At 38.5% G+C, this 27,437-nt stretch overlaps 2 protein-coding genes across 2 annotated transcripts in view; one reads left to right on the top strand and one right to left on the bottom strand.

Annotated features, from left to right (window-relative positions):
• Window positions 1-27,437, top strand: part of gnpnat1 (glucosamine-phosphate N-acetyltransferase 1) — a 139,139-nt gene that overhangs the window by 96,931 nt on the left and 14,771 nt on the right. The window lies entirely within an intron of this gene.
• Window positions 1-27,437, bottom strand: part of si:ch211-266g18.10 (adhesive plaque matrix protein) — a 37,331-nt gene that overhangs the window by 5,512 nt on the left and 4,382 nt on the right. Inside the window, exons 2-19 of the mRNA XM_053632757.1 lie at window positions 27,092-27,289; window positions 26,884-26,988; window positions 26,702-26,788; window positions 26,430-26,534; window positions 25,950-26,069; window positions 24,839-24,958; window positions 24,630-24,749; window positions 24,517-24,546; window positions 23,955-23,981; window positions 19,152-19,217; window positions 18,893-19,036; window positions 17,531-17,572; window positions 17,369-17,416; window positions 15,147-15,194; window positions 14,991-15,038; window positions 14,839-14,886; window positions 13,129-14,157; window positions 11,331-12,195 (exon numbers count right to left, since the gene is read on the bottom strand). Of these exons, the coding sequence (XP_053488732.1) occupies window positions 11,331-12,195; window positions 13,129-14,157; window positions 14,839-14,886; window positions 14,991-15,038; window positions 15,147-15,194; window positions 17,369-17,416; window positions 17,531-17,572; window positions 18,893-19,036; window positions 19,152-19,217; window positions 23,955-23,981; window positions 24,517-24,546; window positions 24,630-24,749; window positions 24,839-24,958; window positions 25,950-26,069; window positions 26,430-26,534; window positions 26,702-26,788; window positions 26,884-26,988; window positions 27,092-27,289 (3,250 nt within the window). The remainder of the gene's footprint in view (window positions 1-11,330; window positions 12,196-13,128; window positions 14,158-14,838; window positions 14,887-14,990; window positions 15,039-15,146; window positions 15,195-17,368; window positions 17,417-17,530; window positions 17,573-18,892; window positions 19,037-19,151; window positions 19,218-23,954; window positions 23,982-24,516; window positions 24,547-24,629; window positions 24,750-24,838; window positions 24,959-25,949; window positions 26,070-26,429; window positions 26,535-26,701; window positions 26,789-26,883; window positions 26,989-27,091; window positions 27,290-27,437) is intronic.

Genomic DNA, 27,437 nt, shown 5'->3' with positions numbered 1-27,437 from the left:
CCCTCATAAGAAAGATGGTGAAAAGGGGAAGAAGGGATACTGGATATCATATTCATCCACGTAGAAACACTGGAAGTAGGGGACTTCTTCTGAAGAAGGAGACAACGTGGAGCTTTTTTAGTGATCATGTTGAGTCAAAGAACACACTGAGCAGTTTTCCTGATGAGAAAGTATTTCAAATGTCCAGCCAGGTCTCAGGGGTGGAAAAATCAGTAGCCCAGGACAAGTAAGTTCAGGAACTTTATCCCTTCCATACACTCATTTATGTCTCTTAGTCTGTATTAATGCAATGAATTAACTAACTAACTAGCTCATCACGTTTTAGCCTAAAATCAAAACATGGGAAGGGCACTACAGCTTTTATCTACCTGGTCGACACCCCTGTAGGGTTTAGATCCCAAAACACCTGGAAATTAAATGATCTTAAATGTTCATCGCTTTATTCTCAGTGCCTAAATGACTGTCGGTTTTACCCGGTAAGTTTTAGTCAGATAGTTGTGTAAAGCCTGTACCATATACTAACAAATACTGTAGATAAAGTTTCTCTGTGTCCCCTGTGAGGCTTTAGATCAAGCTGAAGATTCATCTAGGTAATTATCCTAATATCTACCACACGTTTAGCTAGCAAGTTAGCAGGACACAAATTTACGACACTCTATGTACACGTGTTGGAATGAATTCTACTGTAAACTCTTCCGCCAAAGGCTGGAATATGTGATGAGAACAAAATGCTGGACTGGATTATTATCTTTTAAAACACAACAGCTAAGAGACCTGATCGATTTCGTACCGCAAAAGAGACTGGACATTTTGAGAATGGTATATCTGATAAATAAATAAATAAATAAATAAATACAAACAAATAAACAAATAAATAAGATATTACCCTCTTCTGCTGGTTCAGGACCCTTGGTCACCTCAGTATCATCTAATAAAACAATTACGAATGGAACACGTTAGTGACTACTAACCTTAATAATATTTAATTAATAAAACTGTCATTCAATATATGTTGATCGAACCTCGATGTGATTTACCTTTTGTTTCCTTCTTTTCAGACAACGTCATCTCGGTGGGTTTTTCTACAATAAAAAGACAAATTATACTGAATATCTATTAAATATAACATTATTATTATTATTATTATTATTATCCATCCATCTTCTATACCGCTTATCCTTCCTTCAGGGTCACAGGGAACCTGGAGCCTATCCCAGGGAGCATGGGGCACAAGGCGGGGTACACCCTGGACAAGGTGCCAATCCATCGCAGGGTACAATCACATACACACTCACACACCCATTCATACACTACGGACACTTTGGACACGCCAATCAGCCTACCATGCATGTGTTTGGACTGGGGGAGGAAACCGGAGTACCCAGAGGAAACCCCCGCAGCACGGGGAGAACATGCAAACTCCACACACACAGGGCCACGGTGGGAACCGAACCCCCGACCCTGGAGGTGTGAGGTAGTATTAGTAGTAGTAGTAGTATTAGTAGTAGTAGTAGTAGTAGTAGTAGTAGTAATAGTAGTAGTAGTATTCATGTTATTAAGTTAGTGTATAATAGCATCAAAATGAAATACAGGCAAAGACATGGTACCTTTTTCTGGAAGCTTCTCCACTGGGGTGATTTTCTTTTTTGGAATTTCTTTTATAAAGAAAGTGATTTACATAAATACAAATTCACATATATCCTAAATCAAAAAGAGGAGTTAAGTGAAATTGCTGCGATCAGGAAGGAAGCTGAATTAAAGTTTTTTTTTTTTTACAATGACTTTATACATTTATTTGTTAGAACTAAGGGATAATTTTACCTTTCTTTTGATGTTCAAGCCTGACCCTTTCTTTCGGAGCTTGTTCTTCTAGAGCAAAAAGGATTAATGACACAAAAACAAAAACAAAAACAGTTGTTTGATTTGAACAAAAAAATAGAGCAAAGATGCCTTCAGAAATAATTAAATTAAATGTTTCAACATGGAAAAAAAACCCCACTATAAAGCGCAGTAAACAGTAATGCATGGAACAAAGTCGGTATTTCATGTGACGACCCTTTGCTTAAAAAAAAAAAAGTGTCTCTTACATAATATGCTGCTTTCTTTACTGACATACAAACATTTTACTGCAATTTTGTGCTAGAAAACTAAAATGTTGGAAATCTAAAATGTTTTTGTACTGACCCGATAATGTAGAAGTCATAAAATAAATAAATAAATAAAAGAAAGTTTGTACTAAAACCTATAGGGTGCCTAAAACTTTTGCACAGTACTGTACATCTTTCAAATTCCCCGAGGGTGTAAACCACACAGCTACCTTTCTTTCCAAATGCTGCTTTAGTGATGTTCTTTAGCACCCGCCCTGTATGAAGAGAAACTTCTGATCAGTTTTTACAATCTACACTTCGCCCGGATGTCTTAAATCTCATTTTATTATACATACCTTTCTTCACAGTGGCTGCTTTCGTGAGGTTTTTCAGAGCCTCACGTCCTGAAAGAAGCAAACCGATTCAAGATCAACCCATAAAGTATAAATAAAGCAACGAGCACGACGTTGCGTGTCGATTGTGGTCTTGAGATTAGAGATTACCTTTAACCACAGTAGATACTTTAAGCTTCTCTTTCAAGGGTCCAGGTCCTGACAGGAAAATAGAGATGAATAAATAAAGATTTGAGAGAATGCAAGGATCTTAGTTGTTGGACTTAATATTAAAGAAAAATGTACCTTTACTTTTAAAGAGGAAATACTGTAACCTCAGATTAATCTTAAGTAAGATGTATATGTGTTATTACTGTACATGGTATGAAGCCTTGGAAAGCAAGCCAATACACACTAAATATATTTATGACACACTTCAAAGTGATAATTAGGCCATGCACTGTATTGGCATGATAGTATGTTAGAGTTCTCTACTCTTTTCCCTGCTTTAATTTTTCAGTTTACATTTTCAGTTCATATACTTTATAAGTAATGAATAAAACATGACATGGTGTGCTATTATAGGAAAATAATCAACAATTCATCACAAAACAGTGTTGTATTCCTCTTAAACCACAGCAATGTGTCAAAAATTAATTTGTTATTAAATTTAAAAAAACAACACACGGTTCTGTTATTTATTTATTTATTTATAGTAATCAAGAAACCATAAAAACCCCGAACTTCTCTGTCCTGAAGACTTTCCTGTGACCGACAACCTCAATGAACAGCTTTACTTTCGTTACAGTGGTTACGTTTGTTAGCACACCAAGAAATAACATTAAGATAACTATAAATGTAAAAATAAATAAATAAATAAATAAATAAATTTAAAAAGAGGTAGGAGTTAAATCTTTAACTACTGAAGAAGTATAATCATTGGTAATCATTGGTTGCTGTGGTATAAGAAGAATAAAACTCAGTGCTTATGTGCTGTATTCAGAAAATATTCATTCTTGTTGTTCATTCATTTTAACTAACCATGTCTTTTGGGTTTTATTTATTTATTTATTTATTTTAACTTGTACATGTGTAGTGTGCCAGTTTTCTAATACAAACTTTTCTTCATCACTGCAGGCTTTGCTTTCTCCTTGAATTCCTTGGGCTCTGTAACAGAAATATATATATATATATATATATATATATATATATATATATATATATATATATATATATATATATATATATAATGTTTTTAGAATTAATTATTTCAATCATGAACATACTGTATAACCATAACACATATCTACCCTTGTTAGCCATTTTATTAGATGCACCTATTTGTACAAGAACAAGTTATGGGTGTACAGTTACTGACTATAGAATGGTTTTATGCCCAGTTTGTCTAATCCATTCTAAGTAAAGAGGGCTGGGCAGATATGACTTGGGTTATGGATCAGCAGTGGCACTGACATGGTAGTTTACTGGATGTGTTGCTGTGGGACGAGTGTATCAGGTACAGCACTATTGGTGAGGATTTAAACACCTTAATGTCACTGCTGGATTGAGAAACAGTCCACCAGCCAAAAATCTCTTCATGGAAAAAGATGAGCATTAGTAGTTATAAATAAATAAACAAACAGACGGTTAAAACTACAGAAACTAAACTATTTGGTCGCATTTGAATTGAATTCATTCGAATCCTTTATAAGTATTTAGAAATATTAATGTCCATATATACTGTAAGAATCGTAAGATTCTCCACCCATCCCTCCATCCTTTTTCTGTACTATTTATCCTATACACGGGGTCACGGGGAGCCTGGAGCCTATCTAAGGGAACTCTGGGCACAAGGTGGAGGACACCCTGGACGGGTTTGCCAACCCATCACAGGGCACAATCACACACACTATGGACAATTTGGAAATGTCTATCAGTCTAAAATGGGGGAGGAAACCAGAGTACCCAGACAAAACCCTAGAAGCACGGGGAGAACATGCAAAATTCTCCATCACTCAGCACACACGAGATTTGAACCCCAAACCCCAGAGGTGTGAGGCAAACGTGCTAACCAATAAGCCACCGTGCTCCCTATATGTAAGAATATTTTTTGTTAAAACCTTTGAGCGTCCGGTTGTCCATCCTTAATCGATCGATTTGGCTTTGAGTGACCTCCAGATCGGTTCTTATTTCACCGATGTCTTTCCTTAATAAATCCAGAATGGACAGTTTTTGGTTGATGGCTTTCAGGAGCTCCACTTCCATGGCGATATCTGTGTGTACAGACAAGATATTTTAACAAATTCAATAAATCTATTTAATAACCGTTTTATAATGCGTCCTATCTGACTATTTGAACTGCATATTGATACATATTTATTGCATCTTCAAAATATGTATATTATGTCTACAGCTGGTCTGATTCTTAACCTACAAACACAGACCTAAATTCTCAGTACAATCTCAGAGGACTAAAATCTAATCTAATAAACAAACTAATAAATGAGTTATGCTCAGAAAGTTAAAACCACACAAGTGTACCTTTGGCACTGGGATATACCACAGGGATCTGTGTTTCTTTCACGACTTCAGGCTCTGTCAGAGAGGAAATATTAAGTCGTAAATTGATCTGCTGCAACAGGGCTCTTTTTTTTTTATACGAATTATGTGTAATTATCTTGTCTTTTTTTCTAAGACTAAAATCTAGACAGAAGTGTAAAGAAGTGAAAATATGACTCATTGAATACAGTCAGAGATTGGCTGGCTGGATTATTTTGTGTGTACATACCTCTCTTGGAAGGAATTGGTTCTGCCTTTTCTTTCGCAGTTACAGTTGCTGTATGAAAAATAAAGTTATTTTATATAATAGTGACCTTTGAAAGTATACCTGCTGTTTTTATGCATTACATATAAAATGCAGACTGAAATTTCAAACATTTATTCTGTAATTCTTCTGTAGTGTTTAAATGCGAATGTACAGCGCTTTTTTTTCCTTTTTTATGTGTTAAAATATATTAAAGCTATATTTTGTGACTTAGTGAATTAAGACTGACCAGATATAGCTTTTTGAGGCACTATTTCTGTTGTTTCATTTTTTTTCTCTAAGAAATCTCTTTTACTTGCAAAATTACATAGCAAAATAAATGACCACTGTCCAACAATTCTGTATTAAAAAAAAAAAAAACTAATAGACTAGGTGATTTTTTTATGAGGCACCCATAGAACTTCTTCATTTAGCTGGTAACCTCATCAGTATTGTCCTATTTTATTTATGCAAAGTGAATTACAGCTGAGAGAAAATGCAATCAGTGTAATTGAGGCCATATTTATGGCCCAGTGGTGGTTCTCTGTGAGCTGTGGGAGAAACTTTGTGGATCAAAAGTATGGCTTCTCGCATGAATGGTAGTCTGAGCGAATGCCAACCCACAGTAGCAAGTGAAAGCTACAGAGGAAAGGCTAATCTGGCAAATGAAAGCAAAGTAGAGAGCAAAAGCTATCCTAACAAGTGAAAGCAAACTAGCCACAAAAAAAAGGTCTAACCTAGTAAGCGAACACAAACTAGTGAGCAAAAGCTAACCTAACAAGAGAAAACTAGCAAACAAACGCTAACTTAACACGAGAAAATTAGCAAACTAAAGCTATCTTAACAAGAGAAAACTAGCAAACTAAAGCTATCCTAACAAGAGAAAACTATCAAACAAAAGCTAACCTAACAAGAGAAAACTAGCAAACAAAAGCTAACCTAACAAGAGAAAACTATCAAACAAAAGCTAACCTAACAAGAGAAAACTATCAAACAAAAGCTAACTAACAAGAGAAAACTATCAAACAAATGCTATCCTAACAAGAGAAAACTAGCAAACAAACGCTAACTTAACACGAGAAAATTAGCAAACTAAAGCTATCTTAACAAGAGAAAACTAGCAAACAAAAGCTAATCTAACAAGAGAAAACTAGCAAACTAAAGCTATCCTAACAAGAGAAAACTATCAAACAAAAGCTAACCTAACAAGAGAAAACTAGCAAACAAAAGCTAACCTAACAAGAGAAAACTATCAAACAAAAGCTAACTAACAAGAGAAAACTAGCAAACTAAAGCTATCCTAACAAGAGAAAACTAGCAAACAAAAGCTAACCTAACAAGAGAAAACTAGAAAACTAAAGCTAACTAACAAGAGAAAACTATCACACAAATGCTATCCTAACAAGAGAAAACTAGCCAACAAAAGCTAATCTACCAAGAGAAAACTAGCAAACAAATGCTATCCTAACAAGAGAAAACTAGCCAACAAAAGCTATCTTAACAAGAGAAAACTAGCAAACTAAAGCTATCTTAACAAGAGAAAACTAGCAAACTAAAGCTAACTTAACAAGAGAAAACTAGCAAACAAAAGTTAACTTAACAAGAGAAAACTAGCAAACAAATGCTATCCTAACAAGAGAAAACTAGCAAACAAAAGCTATCTTAACAAGAGAAAACTAGCAAACAAATGCTATCCTAACAAGAGAAAACTAGCAAACAAATGCTATCCTAACAAGAGAAAACTAGCAAACTAAAGCTATCCTAACAAGAGAAAACTAGCAAACAAAAGCTAACTTAACAAGAGAAAACTTGCAAACAAAGGCTAATCTAACAAGAGAAAACTAGCAAACAAATGCTATCCTAACAAGAGAAAACTAGCCAACAAATGCTATCCTAACAAGAGAAAACTAGCAAACAAATGCTATCGTAACAAGAGAAAACTAGCCAACAAATGCTATCCTAACAAGAGAAAACTAGCAAACAAATGCTATCCTAACAAGAGAAAACTAGCCAACAAATGCTATCCTAACAAGAGAAAACTAGCAAACAAAAGCTTAATCTTTCTTTGGTGAATGTTCGGGTTTTGCCTTTTCTTTGACAACTATAACAAATTCTTACCCTTTAAGCACTTTAACATTAGGCGTAAACACTGTTTTGTATTTTTCAGACATTTTGTGTCCACTGTTACTTAGTGTTACACGTTGTAAATGAATATCTATAGTGCATGCTGTCATATTCCACATGCCCTTCTTCACGCGTTCTGGTTTAGGCTACTTGGCAACTTCAGCTGAACTATTCAGGTTACTATTCTTAAATGGATGCCTTATTTTCTCTAGTCACATTTGATAAATATTCATACCTTTTACTGGGACTGGTTTGGCCTTGTCCTTGGAAACTTCAGCCTCTGAAATATGAAAATGTAATGATTCAGCCATAATCATAGTCGAAAGAGGCAGAACTTGGTTATTCAATCGGGTATCCCTAAGTATGAAACTACCATACTTACTAAACCCAGAGTACTGTACCTTTAGGAACAGGTTCAGGTTTTGCCTGTTCCTTTGTTCCTGTAAACCATTGCAGATTATACATTATTATTGGTGGGTTCTGCCTGAAATTTAGCACTTTAGGCTTCCTGTACGAGAGTGAATCTATAAGATGTGTGAACTTGACAAAACAAAGAGTGTGAGCAAATCAACCCGCTCCGGTTTTCTTACTAATGTAAAGTTTCTCTTTGTTATTGGCTTGAGTTATTGCTTCATAAATCCTTTCCGTTCTCCCAAATGACATTTTAAATGACATGGAAGCAAAAATGGAAATATCTTGCCATCAACAATACAACCACCCACACAGCATAAAATAAAACAAATAAAATTTGTCCATCATAAAATAAACAAATTCATTTAACGTGTAGAGTTTCACCCTTTAACCGATTTCTAATCATTTATAACTGGTAACTTAGTTGTTAAATTGGTGCTCAGCAAAAATGAATATTATAGAAAACCAAGAATACCTTTCCTAGGAGAAGGTACGGGTTTTGCCTTCTCTTTTGGAGCAGGTTCTGGTTTTGCCTTCTCTTTTGGAGCAGGTTCTGGTTTTGCCTTCTCTTTTGGAGCAGGTTCTGGTTTTGCTTTCTCTTTAGGAACAGGTTCTGGTTTTGCCTTCTCTTTTGGAGCAGGTTCAGGTATTTCCTTCTCTTTTGGAACAGGTTCTGGTTTTGCCTTCTCTTTTGGAGCAGGTTCTGGTTTTGCCTTCTCTTTTGGAACAGGTTCTGGTTTTGCCTTCTCTTTAGGAACAGGTTCTGGTTTTGCCTTCTCTTTTGGAACAGGTTCTGGTTTTGCCTTGTCTTTTGGAGCAGGTTCTGGTTTTGCCTTCTGTTTTGGAGCAGGTTCTGGTGTTACCTTCTCTTTTGGAGCAGGTTCTGGTTTTGCCTTCTCTTTTGGAACAGGTTCTGGTTTTGCCTTCACTTTTGGAGCAGGTTCTGTTTTTGCCTTCTGTTTTGGAACAGGTTCTGGTTTTGCATTCTCTTTTGGAGCAGGTTCTGGTTTTGCCTTCTCTTTTGGAGCAGGTTCTGGTTTTGCCTTCTCTTTAGGAACAGGTTCAGGTTTTGCCTTCTCTTTTGGAACAGGTTCAGGTTTTGCCTTCTCTTTTGGAACAGGTTCTGGTTTTGCCTTCTCTTTTGGAGCAGGTTCTGGTTTTGCCTTCTCTTTAGGAACAGGTTCAGGTTTTGCCTTCTGTTTTGGAACAGGTTCAGGTTTTGCCTTCTCTTTTGGAACAGGTTCTGGTTTTGCCTTCTCTTTTGGAGCAGGTTCTGGTTTTGCCTTCTCTTTAGGAACAGGTTCTGGTTTTGCCTTCTCTTTTGGAACAGGTTCTGGTTTTGCCTTCACTTTTGGAACAGGTTCTGGTTTTGCCTTCTCTTTAGGAACAGGTTCTGGTTTTTCCTTCTCTTTTGAAACAGGTTCAGGTTTTGCCTTCTCTTTTGGAACAGGTTCTGGTTTTGCCTTCTCTTTTGGAGCAGGTTCTGGTTTTGCCTTCTCTTTTGGAGCAGGTTCAGGTGTTACATTCTCTTTTGGAGCAGGTTCTGGTTTTGCCTTCTGTTTTGGAACAGGTTCTGGTTTTGCCATCTCTTTTGGAACAGGTTCTGGTTTTGCCTTCTCTTTTGGAACAGGTTCAGGTTTTGCCTTCTCTTTTGGAGCAGGTTCTGGTTTTGCCTTCTCTTTTGGAGCAGGTTCTGGTTTTGCCTTCTCTTTTGGAACAGGTTCTGGTTTTGCCTTCTCTTTTGGAGCAGGTTCTGGTTTTGCCTTCTCTTTTGGAGCAGGTTCAGGTTTTGCCTTCTCTTTTGGAACAGGTTCTGGTTTTGCCTTCTCTTTTGGAGCAGGTTCTGGTTTTGCCTTCTCTTTTGGAACAGGTTCTGGTTTTGCCTTCTGTTTTGGAGCAGGTTCTGGTTTTGCCTTCTCTTTTGGAACAGGTTCTGGTTTTGCCTTCTCTTTTGGAGCAGGTTCTGGTTTTGCCTTCTCTTTTGGAAAAGGTTCTGGTTTTGCCTTCTGTTTTGGAACAGGTTCTGGTTTTGCCTTCTCTTTTGGAACAGGTTCTGGTTTTGCCTTCTCTTTTGGAACAGGTTCTGGTTTTGCCTTCTCTTTTGGAAAAGGTTCTGGTTTTGCCTTCTCTTTTGGAGCAGGTTCTGGTTTTGCCTTTTCTTTTGGAGCAGGCTCAGGTGTTACCTTCTCTTTTGGAGCAGGTTTAGCTGTTACCTTCTCTTTTGGAGCTGGTTCAGGTGTTACCTTCTCTTTTGGAACAGGTTCAGGTTTTGCCTTCTCTTTTGGAACAGGTTCAGGTTTTGCTTTCTCTTTAGGAACAGGTTCTGGTTTTGCCTTCTCTTTTGGAGCAGGTTTAGCTGTTACCTTCTCTTTTGGAGCTGGTTCAGGTGTTACCTTCTCTTTAGGAACAGGTTCAGGTTTTGCCTTCTCTTTTGGAGCAGGTTTAGCTGTTACCTTCTCTTTTGGAGCTGGTTCAGGTGTTACCTTCTCTTTAGGAACAGGTTCTGGTTTTGCCTTCTCTTTAGGAACAGGTTCTGGTTTTGCCTTCTGTTTTGGAACAGGTTCTGGTTTTGCCTTCTCTTTAGGAACAGGTTCTGGTTTTGCCTTCTCTTTTGGAACAGGTTTAGCTGTTACCTTCTCTTTTGGAGCTGGTTCAGGTGTTACCTTCTCTTTAGGAACAGGTTCTGGTTTTGCCTTCTCTTTAGGAACAGGTTCTGGTTTTGCCTTCTGTTTTGGAACAGGTTCTGGTTTTGCCTTCTCTTTAGGAACAGGTTCTGGTTTTGCCTTCTCTTTTGGAACAGGTTCAGGTTTTGCCTTCTCTTTTGGAACAGGTTCAGGTTTTGCCTTCTCTTTTGGAACAGGTTCAGGTTTTGCTTTCTCTTTAGGAACAGGTTCTGGTTTTGCCTTCTGTTTTGGAACAGGTTCAGGTTTTGCCTTCTCTTTTGGAACAGGTTCAGGTTTTGCTTTCTCTTTTGGAACAGGTTCTGGTTTTGCCTTCTCTTTTGGAACAGGTTCAGGTTTTGCCTTCTCTTTTGGAACAGGTTCAGGTTTTGCTTTCTCTTTTGGAACAGGTTCTGGTTTTGCCTTCTGTTTTGGAACAGGTTCAGGTTTTGCCTTCTCTTTAGGAACAGGTTCTGGTTTTGCCTTCTCTTTTGGAACAGGTTCAGGTTTTGCCTTCTCTTTTGGAACAGGTTCAGGTTTTGCTTTCTCTTTAGAAACAGGTTCTGGTTTTGCCTTCTCTTTTGGAGCAGGTTTAGCTGTTACCTTCTCTTTTGGGGCTGGTTCAGGTGTTACCTTCTCTTTAGGAACAGGTTCTGGTTTTGCCTTCTCTTTTGGAACAGGTTCTGGTTTTGCCTTCTCTTTTGGAACAGGTTCTGGTTTTGCCTTCTCTTTAGGAACAGGTTCAGGTTTTGCCTTCTCTTTAGGAACAGGTTCTGGTTTTGCCTTCTCTTTTGGAACAGGTTCTGGTTTTGCCTTCTCTTTAGGAACAGGTTCAGGTTTTGCCTTCTCTTTTGGAGCAGGTTCTGGTTTTGCCTTCTCTTTTGGAACAGGTTCTGGTTTTGCCTTCTCTTTAGGAACAGGTTCTGGTTTTGCCTTCTCTTTTGGAGCAGGTTCAGGTTTTGCCTTCTCTTTTGGAGCAGGTTCTGGTTTTGCCTTCTGTTTTGGAACAGGTTCTGGTTTTGCCTTCTCTTTTGGAGCAGGTTCTGGTTTTGCCTTCTCTTTAGGAACAGGTTCTGGTTTTGCCTTCTCTTTTGGAGCAGGTTCTGGTTTTGCCTTCTCTTTAGGAACAGGTTCTGGTTTTGCCTTCTCTTTAGGAACAGGTTCTGGTTTTGCCTTCTCTTTTGGAACAGGTTCAGGTTTTGCTTTCTCTTTTTGAACAGGTTCTGGTTTTGCCTTCTCTTTTGGAGCAGGTTCTGGTTTTGCCTTCTCTTTTGGAGCAGGTTCTGGTTTTGCCTTCTCTTTTGGTACAGGTTCTGGTTTTGCCTTCTCTTTAGGAACATGTTCTGGTTTTGCCTTCTCTTTTGGAGCAGGTTCTGGTTTGGCCCTTTCTGTTGGAGCAGGTTCTGGTTTTGCCTTCTCTTTTGAAACAGGTTCAGGTTTTGCCTTCTCTTTTGAAGCAGGTTCTGGTTTTGCCTTATCTTTTGGAACAGGTTCAGGTTTTTCCTTCTCTTTTGAAGCAGGTTCTGGTTTTGCCTTCTCTTTTGGAGCAGGTTCGGGTTTGGCCCTTCCTGTTGGAGCAGGTTCTGGTTTTGCCTTCTCTTTTGGAGCAGGTTCTGGTTTTGCCTTCTCTTTTGGAACAGGTTCTGGTTTTGCCTTCTCTTTTGGAGCAGGTTCTGGTTTTGCCTTCTCTTTTGGAACAGGTTCAGGTTTTGCCTTCTCTTTTGGAACAGGTTCAGGTTTTGCCTTCTGTTTTGGAGCAGGTTCTGGTTTTGCCTTCTCTTTTGGAACAGGTTCTGGTTTTGCCTTCTCTTTTGGAACAGGTTCAGGTTTTGCCTTCTCTTTTGGAACAGGTTCTGGTTTTGCCTTCTCTTTTGGAACAGGTTCTGGTTTTGCCTTCTCTTTTGGAGCAGGTTCTGGTTTTGCCTTCTCTTTTGGAACAGGTTCTGGTTTTGCCTTCTCTTTTGGAACAGGTTCTGGTTTTGCCTTCTCTTTTGGAGCAGGTTCTGGTTTTGCCTTCTCTTTTGGAACAGGTTCTGGTTTTGCCTTCTCTTTTGGAACAGGTTCTGGTTTTGCCTTCTCTTTTGGAACAGGTTCAGGTTTTGCCTTCTGTTTTGGAGCAGGTTCTGGTTTTGCCTTCTCTTTTGGAGCAGGTTCTGGTTTTGCCTTCTCTTTTGGAACAGGTTCAGGTTTTGCCTTCTCTTTTGGAGCAGGTTCAGGTGTTACCTTCTCTTTTGGAGCAGGTTCTGGTTTTGCCTTCTGTTTTGGAACAGGTTCTGGTTTTGCCTTCTCTTTTGGAACAGGTTCTGGTTTTGCCTTCTCTTTTGGAACAGGTTCAGGTTTTGCCTTCTCTTTTGGAGCAGGTTCTGGTTTTGCCTTCTCTTTTGGAGCAGGTTCTGGTTTTGCCTTCTCTTTTGGAACAGGTTCTGGTTTTGCCTTCTCTTTTGGAGCAGGTTCTGGTTTTGCCTTCTCTTTTGGAACAGGTTCTGGTTTTGCCTTGTCTTTTGGAACAGGTTCAGGTTTTGCCTTCTCTTTTGGAGCAGGTTCTGGTTTTGCCTTCTCTTTTGGAACAGGTTCTGGTTTTGCCTTCTCTTTTGGAACAGGTTCAGGTGTTACCTTCTCTTTTGGAGCAGGTTCAGGTTTTGCTTTCTCCTTTGGAACAGGTTCTGGTTTTGCCTTCTCTTTTGGAGCAGGTTCTGGTTTTGCCTTCTCTTTTGGAACAGGTTCTGGTTTTGCCTTCTCTTTTGGAGCAGGTTCTGGTTTTGCCTTCTCTTTTGGAGCAGGTTCTGGTTTTGCCTTCTCTTTTGGAGCAGGTTCTGGTTTTGCCTTCTCCTTTGGAACAGGTTCTGGTTTTGCCTTCTTTTTTGGAGCAGTGTCCGGTTTTGCTTTCTCCTTTGGAACAGGTTCAGGCTTGGCCTTCCCTTTTGGAACAGAGTCGGGTTTAGCCTTTTCTTTTGGAGTAGGTTTGGGTTTTGTCTCTTTTTTTGGAGGAGGTTCAGGTATTGCCTTCTCTTTTTGAACTGGTTTCCGTTTTGTTACTTCTTTTAGAGTAGGTTCAGGTTCTGGTTTTACCTTCTTTTTTGGAGTAGGTTCAAGTTTGGCCTTTTCTTTTGGAATAGGTTGAGGTTTTGCCTTCTCTTTTGGAGCAGGTTCCTTCTCTTTTGGAGAACGTTCAGCTATTACCTTCTCTTCTGGAGAAGGTTCAGGCTTGGCCTTCTCTTTTAGAACAGAGTCGGGTTTAGCCTTGTCTTTTGGAACAGGTTCTGGTTTTGTCTTCTCTTTTGGAGCAGGTTCTGGTTTTACCTTCTCCTTTGGAACAGGTTCAGGCTTGGCCTTCTCTTTTGGAATAGAGTCAGGTTTAGCCTTTTCTTTTGGAGTAGGTTTGGGTTTTGCCTCTTCTTTTGGAGAAGATTCAGGTTTGGTCTTCTCTTTCTGAACAGCTTCAGGCTTTACCTTGTCTTTTGGGACAGCTTCAAGTTTGGCCTTCTCTTTTGGAAAAGGTTTTGTCACTTCTTTTGGAGCACGTTCAGGTTTTGCCTCTCTTTTTCGAGAAGGCTCTGGTTTTACTCTCTCTTTTGGAACAGGTTCATCTTTTGCCTTCTCTTTTGGAGCAGGTTTAGGTTTTGCCTCTTCTTTTAGAGACGGTTCTGGTTTTGCCTTCTCTTTTGGAGCAGGTTCAAGTTTAACCTTCTCCTTTGGAGCAGGTTCAGGTTTTGCCTTTTCTTTTGGAGCAGCTTCACGTTCTGCAAAATATTTACGCCATTTAATTAGTCGTTTAAGTTAGTTTGTTAACTTGGTTGTTAGCTTTTTTCATCTGATGATCATCTAGTTCCTAACTCGAAAAATGAAAATATCAAACTAAAAATACCATTCTTTGGAAGAGGTTCACGTTTCGCCTTTTCTTTTAGAGCAAATTCATTTGATTGTTCAAGAATGTATTAACATGGTTGTATACAATAATATATAAACACCATTTAAAACAGAGTACTTGTTTGTTGACTTAACTGTTCACTTCTTATATGTGATATATTAATACATTTTTAAAAAGTATTCTTGATATGGTGAACAGATGTGAGGAGATTTTACTTAGTATTTATGGACAGAGTCTCCAGAGTCTGTGTTTTGTAAAAGTCAGAGGTAAAGCTTTTACTTTAAGTTTTTTGGAGAGATGGCTCATCGCGTTGTGGTTTAACCAGAACATGATAAGATGGCATATTTTCTTTTGGAGGCTCTGGGTTTTGATCAGAAGGTTAAGGGTTCAAGCCCCAACACTGCCAAGCTGCCACTGTTGGGCCCTTGGGCAAAGATGATGATAACGATAATAATCTTTATCTTAAGTCTTTACCCAAGTTTTTATCCAATCGTATAAAAGACATTCTCTATTATTAATTTCTGTTATTAATTTCAAACTGGCAACTTCAGACCTTTCCTTTCAGGAGTTGGTTTTATCTTCTCCTTAACATCTTGAGCTTCTGAAATAAAAAATGTATGCTGCTTAGAATTAGCAGTAGTTAAACAGGTGTAGAAAAGGAATGAATTAAAATAAATACAAATATAGTACAACTATATACAGTACCTGTCTTTAGAGAAGCAGCTTTGATCTTCTCCTTCTTAACCTCAGGCTCTGTAATTTATTTAGTACAAATTATTAAATTAAAGGTCCAACTTATAACATAACTTTCTTTAACCCGAATCAAAGATATCAAATAATATGCAAAACATGCTCACATACCTTTCTTAATACGAGCTGGCTTAGCTTTCTCTTCTTTAGCTTTGGCCTCTATAATGGACACAAAAAAGAATGTGTTGTGTATAAAATTGTACCTACGTTATTAATTTGTAAATTCTCAATTCTGATTGGTCAGAAGGAAGGTGTTGATTGATTTCCTGTAACAGCAGCTCTGACAGTAGTTCCAGCTGCACGCTTTTTCAAATATTAACATTAAGTAAGAGCCACTTCACGTATGGTGTAAATTTCATATAAACGGATTGAAAATGTATATAACCGTTGATATGAATGTACAGTATCTCACAAAAGTGTGTACACCCCTCACATTTGTGTAAATATTTGATTATATCTTTTCATGTGACAACAGTGAAGAAATGACACTTTGCTACAACGTAAAGTAGTGAGTGTACAGCTTGTGTAACAGTGTAAATTTGCTGTCCCCTCAAAATAACTCAACACACAGACATTAATGTCTAAACCGCTGGCAACAAAAGTGAGTACACCCCTAAGTGAAAATGTCCAAATTGGGCCCAATTAACCATTTTCCCTCCCCGGTGTCATGTGACTTGTTAGTGTTACAAGGTCTGAGGTGTGAATGGGGAGCAGGTGTGTTAAATTTGGTGTCATCGCTCTCACACTCCCTCATACTGGTCACTGGAAGTTCAACATGGCACCTCATGGCAAAGAACTCTCAGAATCTGAAAAAAAAGAATTGTTGCTCTACATAAAGATGGCCTAGGCTATAAGAAGATTGGCAAGACCCTGACACTGAGCTGCAGCACGGTGTTACAGCGGTTTAACAGGACAGGTTCCACTCAGAACAGGTCTCGCCATGGTCGACCAAAGAAGTTGAGTGCACGTGCTCAGCGTCATATCCAGAGGATGTCTTTGGGAAATAGACGTATCAGGTTGAGGTTGAAGGGGTGGGGGGTCAGCCTGTCAGTGCTCAGACCATACGGCGCACACTGCATCAAATTGGTCTGCATGGCTGTCGTCCCAGAAGGAAGCCTCTTCTAAAGATGATGCACAAGAAAGCCCACAAACAGTTTGCTGAAGACAAGCAGACTAAGGACATGGATTACTGGAACCATGTCCTGTGGTCTGATGAGACCAAGATAAACTTATTTGGTTCAGATGGTGTCAAGCATGTGTGGTGGCAACCAGGTGAGGAGTACAAAGACAAGTGTGTCTTGCCTACAGTCAAGCATGGTGGTGGGAGTGTCATGGTCTGGGGCTGCATGAGTGCTGCCGGCACTGGGGAGCTACAGTTCATTGAGGGAACCATGAATGCCAACATGTACTGTGACACACTGAAGCAGAGCATGATCCCCTCCCTTCGGAGACTGGGCTGCAAGGCAGTATTCCAGTATGAAAACGACCCCAAACACACCTCCAAGACGACCACTGCCTTGCTAAACAAGCTGAGGGTGAAGGTGATGGACTAAACCCTATTGAGCATCTGTGGGGCATCCTCAAACGGAAGGTGGAGGAGCACGAGGTCTCTAACATTCACCAGCTCCGTGATGTGGTCATGGAGGAGTGGAAGAGGACTCCAGTGGCAACCTGTGAAGCTCTGGTGAACTCCATGCCCAAGAGGGTTAAGGCAGTGCTGGAAAATAATGGTGGCCACACAAAATATTGACACTTTGGGCCCAATTTGGACATTTACACTTAGGGGTGTACTCACTTTTGTTGCCAGCGGTTTAGACATTAATGTCTGTGTGTTGAGTTATTTTGAGGGGACAGCAAATTTACACCGTTACACAAGCTGTACACTCACTACTTTACATTGTAGCAAAGTGTCATTTCTTCAGTGTTGTCACATGAAACGATATAATCCAATATTTACAAAAATGTGAGGGGTGTACTCACTTTTGTGAGATACTGTATGGTTGAGATGAATTTTTCTGTGAGGAGATGTTTATATAACATTTCTTGCATAGAGTCTCCAGCACTTTGCTGACAGACTTATGTTAAGCTGTAACTTTATGTTTCCCAACGTGGGAACGTTTTCAGGATGGAGGAGCGATTATCCAAGATGGAGATCCATATGATATTGCAGTGTTCAGCCACACGGTGAGGTTTTGTTCATGTCTATAGTTTACAGGAAGTCACAGCAGTGGAATTCGCATCTTCTCTTTATACTATTACAATTTCCAAATAGCAATCATAAAAAATACAAAACTTTTCATTTTACTAAACGAGTATTTTAAAAGAACGAATACCTTTCTTTATAACGAGCGGTTCGGCTTTCTCCGCGGTGACCTTTACAGCTGCGACACATGAAACAGGGGAAAAAGTTTCAGTGCATCTCATAATGAACAACAGGATTGAGAGTTTTGTTTGAATTGACAAGCATGAGGAAGCCAGCACATGTGTTTTCATACCTTTAATTGTAAAATTAACCCTCTTATCCAAGTCTTCATGCTCTGTATGAAAGGATGAAAACTTTCCTTGAGTGGAATTTTATGATGAAGTAAGAAGATGATTTCAGCTCGTAGAGTATGCGATATTTATGTGATGATGTGTTTCTTTATGATGATGTCCACCAGTGTATCACCTCTACATTTAGTCCATCTGAGCTATAGTTCTATAGTCTATAGTGCACATGATTAGTTTCCCAACTGGCACTTTAATAGTATTATATTGAATTGATAGAGTCATGTTGTTTTATAATTGACCTTGAGTGGGTTAGAAAGAGGCTTTTTCCATTACAATATCCTGACAATTTAATGCAATTGAACATATTTCAGTTAAGTTCTAGGTTTTGAATTAATGGAACGTGTGCTTTCACTGGTGGCTCTAGTGGTTGTGGTTGCAGGGGGGAATCTTTAATAACATAAATCAGACTACACGCCATGGCAGACCCGATTGTATGAAACAATGAGTAAAAAATAAATCTACCGATTATGAATATTCAGATTTATGAAGCTCAATTTCTAACATTCAATAATTAACTAACCTGTTTATTCCTTAGAACCCTAGCCTACATTTGTGTATTGCTTAATTATTTTTTTTTTTTTGCACTTTCCTTCATCTCTAGGCCTTTTCAAGCCTTTTCGGAACTTCCTAGCTTTCAGCTATATTATATGTTTGTTTTTTTTTGTTTTTTTTTAAATCAATAAGAATTTGCCTCTGGAAATTTTAAAAGCTGTCATTTCAGTGGAGATATCATTTGAGAAATAATAATTGTACCGCTCTATGATTTGGGCATGCATGAACAGTAATGGAGGGGTAATCGATGGATTCGTATGGAAATGTTATCATGGAAATATTTTTCATTCCCTCACTTTAGTTTCCCGCTGGTTTCGGTAAGTAATAAAATACTCAGGACGTGCTGTTAGAAAAGGATCAACATCCAGCTGGTAACTTGACACCACACCATTATTAATTAATTTTCCTATAGCATCATGCGCTTAGGTGTTTTATTACTTGTTTAATACAAGCTAAAGTGTGGACTAATGGTTCCTGTAACTATCCCTGCTGTACACTATTGGGATCTGGTAGAGGCTGACTTACTGTAATGTATTTCATGTTACTGCAGATTTGTTCCTCAGACTGTTTAGTGTTAAAATAAATACTGACCAAAGGCCATATTAAATAGCTAACCACTAAAAGGCACAGTTGTTTAGTTCAGTTTTGTGACCTTTTTTGGATGTGTGTACTTACAGTACTCTATAAAGTATAAAACTGACCCAAACCTTAACCAATTTAAGATTTAATATTAGATTTAGGATTGTGATTCTCACCTTTAATTTCTGCAATCTTGCTTACGTTCTTTTTAGACTTTTCTTTTAGTTTGTCCTTCATCGACTCTTCTTTCTTCTTCTCTTTTTCGTTTTCCTTCTCGAGCTTTTTCTCTGCTTCTTCTGCAGCCTTTTCAGCTCGCAATTCTGGAACATTGCACAAGATGCAGTCGTCTTAAAACGCAGAATCGTTGCAGTTGATGGTGCAAGTTTTTTTCCCCCCACACTGCATTTATGCACCGAGGTAAAGTAAATGAATCACCTTGAATGGCTCTGTAGACTTCCTCCCGAGCTTTTTCCTCCTTAGCAATTCGTTCCTGCTCCAGAACTAAAATTCACACACGTAGGTTACATAAGAGAGACGTTTTGAAAGGATTGATATGAATCCAAAGAGACAAGTCACTTAGTAAACAGGCATCAGAACTGATGTGAAGGTGGAAAAAAATAGCTGAAAAATATGATGTAGGAGAATTATATATATATATATATATATATATATATATATATATATATATATATATATATATATATATATATATATATGTATATAGGTATTTATGCACCTTATTGCAAAGAGCGACATTTTTCTAGTGACTCCAAAAAAAAATTTGCATCAGTATTTAAAAGTTAAGACACAGCACAGCATGCAGAAGTGTGATTTGAATATTGCTATAGATTATTGCACAAGAGAAGCAAAGAAATGTGGGAGTATTTATGTGAAAGTCATGCATCTTAGGGAGCTGATGTAGATCTAAACACTGGTTTTTAAACTAAATCAACTGCATGTGACTTCTAACAGTGTCAAAGCTCGTCCTTTCATTTCTGACCATGAAAAACAGCAATTGAGGACAAAAATCGGTCCTCTTATATTCTAAGAGTATCTGTCTATCTAACTGTCTATCTATCCATCTATCTGTCTGTCTGTCCAAATTCTTTGGATTATCTCAATGCTTCTATTATTTGGCCAATTCTGTGTTTGAACAATAATGACACCCACATCATTTAATCAAGGAAATAATTAATTACAGCACATGCTGTAACGTTTCTGAGGCATTATTACAGTTACTAATCAGTGTTGCCAGATGACAGATTTATAAGCACAGTTATATTGAGCTCCACTATTCATAACTCCATATTATTACTTAAAGTCCATACTGTTGCAGTGCATATTTATAGATCTGCTAATGGTGCAAGAAAACATGAAAACTAATGAGCATTTGTTTGAAACAAACCAAAATGCAAGGTTTACTGTTCCTATTTGACAGTATAGGGGTGTGTTTCCAGAAAAACTTTATAAAAAAAAAAAAAAGAAAAAATGTTAGTGAGTGAATGAAACAATTTCATGGAGGACATATGTAGCATTCTGAAGATTTGAACCTTTTTGGGAAACACACCCCCAGATTAATACATGTTAAAGACAAGGAAGGGACATTCATCTAAACACGGTACGCTTATGACTTCTTGTTTCTTAACAATACATGAAAGTACTGATTCACACGATGAAATAAACTGTTTTATACCTTTTTCGTTCTCTTCATGACGCTCATCTTCTTGATGATTGGTCTCCTTGGACGTCGCTCCATGCCTAACGTGATCTCTTTTGACTGGTTGTCTCTTTCTATCGTTGTTGTTATTATTTTCATCGTCACTCTGAATAACGTCGTCTTCTATATGAAACGGAGCATGGACCACGTTAGCGTTTGATTCTAGATTTTGGGGGTCTTCGCCATTATCTTTCTTCATTGCGTTCTCAACCGGATCCTCCTGTACTTCCTGAATCGCTTCTTCCTTCACCTTTTCTTCCACTTTATCCTTGAGTTCATCATGAGCATCGCCAGACGATTCAGTAGTTGATAACTCCTGAACAACCGACTCAGTAAACGCATCCATTTTAGTTTCTTCTTCGTCAGTATCTTTTGTAGGAAATCGTGTCGAGTTTATCGGTTTTTCTTCATCAACAACAAAAGAAACCTCAAACGATTCCATTTTAAACGGAGTCTCGGACAAAGTTACACTGGTCCCGGACTGGTTTTCCTCAGTGTTTTCGCTTGCAATTGGTTTTAACTCCTCAACATTTGTACGAACAGATTCCTCCTTAATTGTGGCCTCAGAGAAAGTGTCACCAGTTGTAGTCTTAGTTTGGTCTTCATCGTTCTCGTTTGTCACAGTATCAGGTAATTTTACTGGTTCCTCACCAAAACTGACAGCAGAAACAGTTTCAACTGGTTCTTTTTTCAGGGAAGGTTTGAATGTTTTCTCAACATTTGAACCTGTGGGTTTAACAGATTCCTCGTTAATAGTGGCGTCTGAAAAAGTCTGGTCTTCATCAGTCTTTTTGGTTGCACTGTTAGGTAATTTTACTGGTTCCTCTTCACCAATGACATCAGAAACATCAACATTTTCAACGGTTTCCTCTTCACCAAGGGCCTCTGACTGAGCATCTACATTGACTCGGTCTTTGGGATCGACTATTGATGTTGATTTTACTGGTTGCTCCTCATCAACAACATGATCAATATTAACCGTCTCCTCAACTACAACCTCTGAGGAAGCGTCACCTGTTTGAGTCGGGTGGTCATCTATCTTCTCATTTTCATCTTCTTCATCAATGAGAGAAGGATTGACAGTTTCAACAGTGTCCTCATCTGCCATCTCTAGGATCGACTCCATTCCCACTTCACCAACAGCATCAGATGTATCCTCAATGACGTTACCCAGTTCAACTTCATGCAAGTCCGCTCCCTGATGTATGACTTCTTCCTCTAGTCCAGATGTGTCCTGGTCATCCATGACATCAGCAACATGTTCCATAGTTTCAGCTGGATCTTTATCGCTCACTACATCCAGTGATTCTACCAAGCGGACATCAGCACCATCCTCTTCAGATGCCGTCCTTTGGTCCTTCACATCTGTAGTCTCGATGGCTATCGTGTTCCATTTAGCGATATCCGCCTTCCAAAGCTTGCGTTTCAGACTAAGATAGGCAGCGTCCTTTTTTCTGCCCAGTAACTCTGCAACTGTGTCATGAAGCCATGTTGTGTGGTTACAAATTTATAATTTGATGAGGTGTAAAACTCCAACCCAGTCTCATGCAAAATTTATAGGCTGTTCAACAGGCAAGGATAAATCGGTTGAATTGAATTTAGATTTATAATTAACTCCACCCTTCGTGTTAAGTGAGTAAACATCAGTGAACTGAAGGGCAATGTTTGAATCTCAGCGGGGTTAATATTTCACATTTTCAACTTGAACTAAAATGCTCTCAGTGGCATGAATAAATATAATGTAGAATATAACGCAGACACGTGTTCTACACAGCTAAATTAAATACATTTAATTAATACATTTAAAAACTTTCAACAATTTAAAATAAACAATATCCACTTTCTAGATGTAACCGTTGGTGTAATTAATAAATAACCTAATTAAAAGTAACGATACCACAGCACTTTGAATTCTCGGTCGGTACGTCAGTTCTTGGACCAGTCGAATTATTGGTCAGTGTTGATTAGTGTTGATTAATTTTCTATAACGTGTTTATATTAATGCACTCCTTCAAATAGGTTATCGTTTCTGTAGTAACAAGAAAAAAAAACATGCGTGATTGTTCATACAGTGAGGCTTTCTATAAGGAGATGTTTAGTTCAGATTTTTTGGAAGGAGTCTCCAGTGTCAGAGCGTTGTAACTTTGTAACAGTCAGTCAGAGGTAATGCAGTAACATTAGGTTTTCAGATACAGAAGCCTTCGCATTTTCCCCCCTTGGTAGCTTCAAGAGAGAGAAATTCTTGTTTTAACTTGGCTTATGGACATTCCAGAACATTAAACTATAACTGTAACGGGATAAATACGTGCCGGTGTTGTTAGAATTGGCAAATTGCTGTGGTATAAGAGGAATAAAAGACTTTAGGATGTGCTGTGAGTGGCCAATCGTTCCACCTCATCATTCATGATTTTCCTTTGACAGCACGCTCCTTTGTGTTTTAATTCCTCACTTGAGTAAAAGTGACAAGATGAATGTTATAAGAATGGACTTAAGAGGGTTAAACACTTCCAGTACATACACTTCAACCCAATTCCAACTCAATCTCACGTACAGTTTATTCTATTTTATAGGAAGGTATTAAGACACAATTTGGCCAAAACTCATATTTAAAATGTAATTTAAAAATATATATATATTTCTATTGTGAAGACCAGTTAAGATATGTTTGGTGACATGAAACGTATAGCCTCCAATTAAGCACTGTGCAGACAGCATGCCTACATCATCATGCACTCGGGTCAAAGGACATCGTTCGGCTCAATAACGCCAGTGCTACAGTCACTGTTATAAAGAAAGTCTTTCTTTAAGAAAAACATTTTCCTTAAAGAAAAGTTCTGAGTGCTAATTCTGCCCCTCACCCTAACTTCACACCTTCTTACAAATTGTGAGACCGAGTTGGTAATTCTGTCAAACTTGCGTGTAAACAGTGGAGATCAGAACAGGAAATCAGACGGCAAGGCATTTGACATGGATATGTTTATTTTGTATCTGGGATTTATTTTTCATGCACAACCAATCGAATATTAGACAAGATCGAAAGGTTTCGCACATACATAAAAAAAAAAAATAAAAAATAAAAAAGTTTTTCAAAATACTGTATGTAAAGTACAGAAAGGGTTGAATGCCGAGGTGAAAGCACAACCAAAACGTAACACACACTCGGTTAATACAGGAACGTTTTCATTTTTCCCATGCACCATTAGGGTTCATGATTTGTTTAAATTAATTAATTAAATTTTTTTTTGAGCTTTTCCTTTCGTCTACTGTGTCCTGGCATGGTAATAGGACCAAAAATAAATAAATAAATAAATAAATAAATAAATAAATAAAAGTAGACTGTGAATTCAATTGTTGTCATGCACCTGTTATTCATGCTCCTTTTTTCTTTTTTCTTTTTTTTTTTTTTTGGTCAACGCAGTCCGAGCAATTTAGCCATTTTGATTGACAAGCATTCTGGTTCATTCTCCCAATTACGTGGGAGATGTATGTAACTGTAAATAGTACATTTAATTTTGACTAACCTTTTTCCTTCGGTGGCAGAAATTCTCCTGTGGACATTTCATGTAGAAATATTAGGAAATATAAATAACATAGAACTGCAATTTGCATAGAGTTTAAGATAGGAAATATAAACTGCCAGCTTTGTATTTGTAATAGGGGTTAGTAGTTAACTAGTCAACTATAGTCATGACATCACTATTTATAGGTTGTTTTATTAGTGCAGTTAAATGCTAAATAGAAAAAAGAAAAAAAACCATGCATGTTTAGGCTAAGAATGAAAATAAGTGCGCACAGTGCATCAGTTTACACTATTTAAGGATGAACAGATTGTTTATATTGTTAAAACGATGGACGAGATGGATGCACGGGTGAAATAATTGATTCTGGAGCTGAGTGCGCGCAGCATGGAAGCTCGTGTCCTTCGATAGAGCGCTACTTATAGCTCAGTGAGGAGCCTTTTCCTTGGATAGACGATGAAACGTCTAGTGCAGTGTCGAAGGATGCTTTACACCACTAATCTGACGCTAACCGGTCTACACAACTGAATGATCATTCATCCAACGTCTTCTGATTCATACCAACCTTTTCTCCTGATCATGTGCGGAGCGTCGTCTAAACGCAAAAGCAGCGAGTCAGATAAACCCAACGAACAGATATTAAATGGATCCCATGATTTCCTAAGCCTGCGCACATACCTTTATCCTCCATCAAGATATTAGAGAGATATGCTAAAAACATGTCCCTTCTGTCAGAGAGCTCCTCCACCGTGTCTGTGACAACTTTCACCGGATCAAATTTAAGATCAGAAACACCACCTGGGAGAATAAAGACACAGATCAAATCGGAATAGACGGGAAAGGAAAATTTCTTTTAAAGCCACAAACGCTTTGTCGTCGTCGTATACCTTCGTCCCCCGAGAACAGGTTGGACACGTGTGTGACGATGTTGTTCTTGAGGTTTTGCGCTCCTTCGAGAACATCACCGGCCAATTCCATGGGACTTGTGCTGGTTTTAGGAATCCAGACTAAGAAAGATAAGCTCAAAGGTCACCTCATTGTATATTTTCAGATCAAACTTCAAAGTTCTTCTAATGTACAGGGTTTTTTTTTTTTAAATCGCCTCTAGACCAGCGTTTCTCAACCTTTTTTCAGTCCTACACAAACACTAATGCTAGACAGCGTTAGCTACATGAGGATGAAGCTGATGGTCCAGAAGCATCGGGAGCTTTTCTTTTAAGAAATCTGTCCATATTCTTTTGCACTACACACGCATCGTCACACGCTAATGATGAGGATGAAACACACGCGTACGTTACGCAGACTGATGTTGACGTGCTGCTGACAACATTATTATTATTATTATTATTATTATTATTATTATTATTATTGTTGTTGTGTGTGTGTCTGCCTTATTATTTCTGTGTCATAATTTCAGACATCAGATATTTATCATGTATGTTAAATGTTTTATACACATTTAGATTTTTACACTGCACCCCTGCTCTGATCTGACGGCACCCCAGGGGGCCACGGTCACCCCGGTTAGGAAACACTGCTCTTTTTCTGTTGCCTTTGAACACATGCACGTGTCTTTAAGCCTTCTCAAAAAAAAAAAAATCAGGGGATAGAAAATGTGGACTAAAGAAGCATACAGTAGTGTTGTTGTTGTTGTTGTTGTTGTCGTCGTTGTTGTTTTATTGCTGACAAATGTAATATGATGTAACGTAAAAGCAGGAGACCGTTTACATGGAAACAACAACAAACAAACAAAAACTACTCCGATGACATGAATGAGAAGATGTTTCCACTGCAAATTCTCACTTAGATTACCACTCCGTCGCTAAAATTACTTGTTGGAGATTGATTGATCGATTGATTGTATTTTTGCTTCATGTCTGTTTGCTAATTTGTGTACTTTTTGTTTTTTATGGGGTTTCTCATCTAGCCTTTATCGCTCGACAGACACGCAGACGGTTTTACATTTCAAACAGAACACGACTGTCTGTTTTCACGTACCTTCAACGCCCTTGAACATCCTTGTGAACGACCTCAAGATGACCTTGACTATGTCTGAAATATTCGCAGCTGCCTCAGCGACCATTTCCAGAGGACCGAGGATTACCGCATCCAACAGACCTAAGCAGGACCGAGAGAGAAAATAGAATTTTGGAGAAAGGTCTACAGCTTGTATAGGGTTCAAACTGAACGTTAGCTTGCCAGTTTATTAGGTATACTGACTGAGTACCTAATAAGTTGGCAGCTCTGTCCCATTATACTGCATTAAACCAGTACTGATGTCTTTCTTTTTACTAAAGCTAAAAGGTCAGATGCATTCTTTGTATGGTTCAACACGATCTGATGAGAAATTAATGGCGAATATGGCCGTGAACAAGGATGATCTTATTAGAACATGAAGTCATGCATCGAATTTATTCTAACAAGACTTCTTGAGAGTTTCCTGCAATAATCAGTGAGCAAACTTGAGATGTCATGCACCTTCAAACATGTGGAATAAATATCCAACCAGGCTCCTAATCCAATCATTCATTTCATCTAGTACATCACCGCCGGGTTTAAGGAAAGAAGTGCCTCCTACACTTTCTGGGGAACAAAATTAAAGAGAAGAAATCATTACATTGTGCAAAATGGTGACAAGTATAAATATTGTTCGGGGAAAAATAAACCACGTCGGAATGAAATGATGTTAAAGGCGAGCAAGCGTAAAGTTAAATTCAAATAAAAATATCAATAAACTCCAAGCACGTCACCGTGTATTCCTAACAGAAACGACGTCGAGGCGTCGGCCCACTGGTTAACGGCAGCCACGGGATCCGTGATTACAGCGGGAACGTACTCTGTGAGTCAGAAATGTTTTTGTTTTTTTTAAACAGTTTGTATAATAATTGTCTATTCACACCTATAAACTCTCACCTGACGTGATTAAACTTACCATGTGCATTATTAAAAATGTCATTTAAGCTGCTCATTTTGTCCGTAAAGCCCTCAACAGCTTCGTTCACCGCCGTCATCGGATCTGAACTCATGTGTTGTAGCTCTATAAACATGAAACATGTGAATGCAGGACTTTTTCATCTCAGAGCCACGTGATCATCTGAAATAGACACTTGTTAATAAAGTTATTAAATGAAGTCACTTACTCGTCAGCTGGTCGTCACTCACAAAGTCAAACATGACAATTCCAGCTGCTGACCAGGAGATCAGAAGAGCAGCGATGATCAGCCACTGCACGGGACGCTTTAAGACCTTCATGAAGCCGTGGTTTATGACCTCAGGAGGTGTCAGGTGCACGACTTCCTGATTTCGGACGTCCATAGTGACGGGCTCTGCTCCAGAATCTACAGTACAATAGGGATAGGAAATAACAGGGGAGTAATTAATTACTCGATGCGCTTCAGTAATTACGATCATACATTTCTTTCAGTCACACCGTCCTGGGATATTCCACCTCCCCTCCAGCAGGGGTCTCCCTACTAGGTGTTACCA

This window comes from Ictalurus furcatus, chromosome 9 (assembly GCF_023375685.1).
Source record: "Ictalurus furcatus strain D&B chromosome 9, Billie_1.0, whole genome shotgun sequence".
Classification (NCBI taxonomy): domain Eukaryota; kingdom Metazoa; phylum Chordata; class Actinopteri; order Siluriformes; family Ictaluridae; genus Ictalurus; species Ictalurus furcatus.
This window is presented reverse-complemented; position numbering and strand designations above follow the sequence as displayed.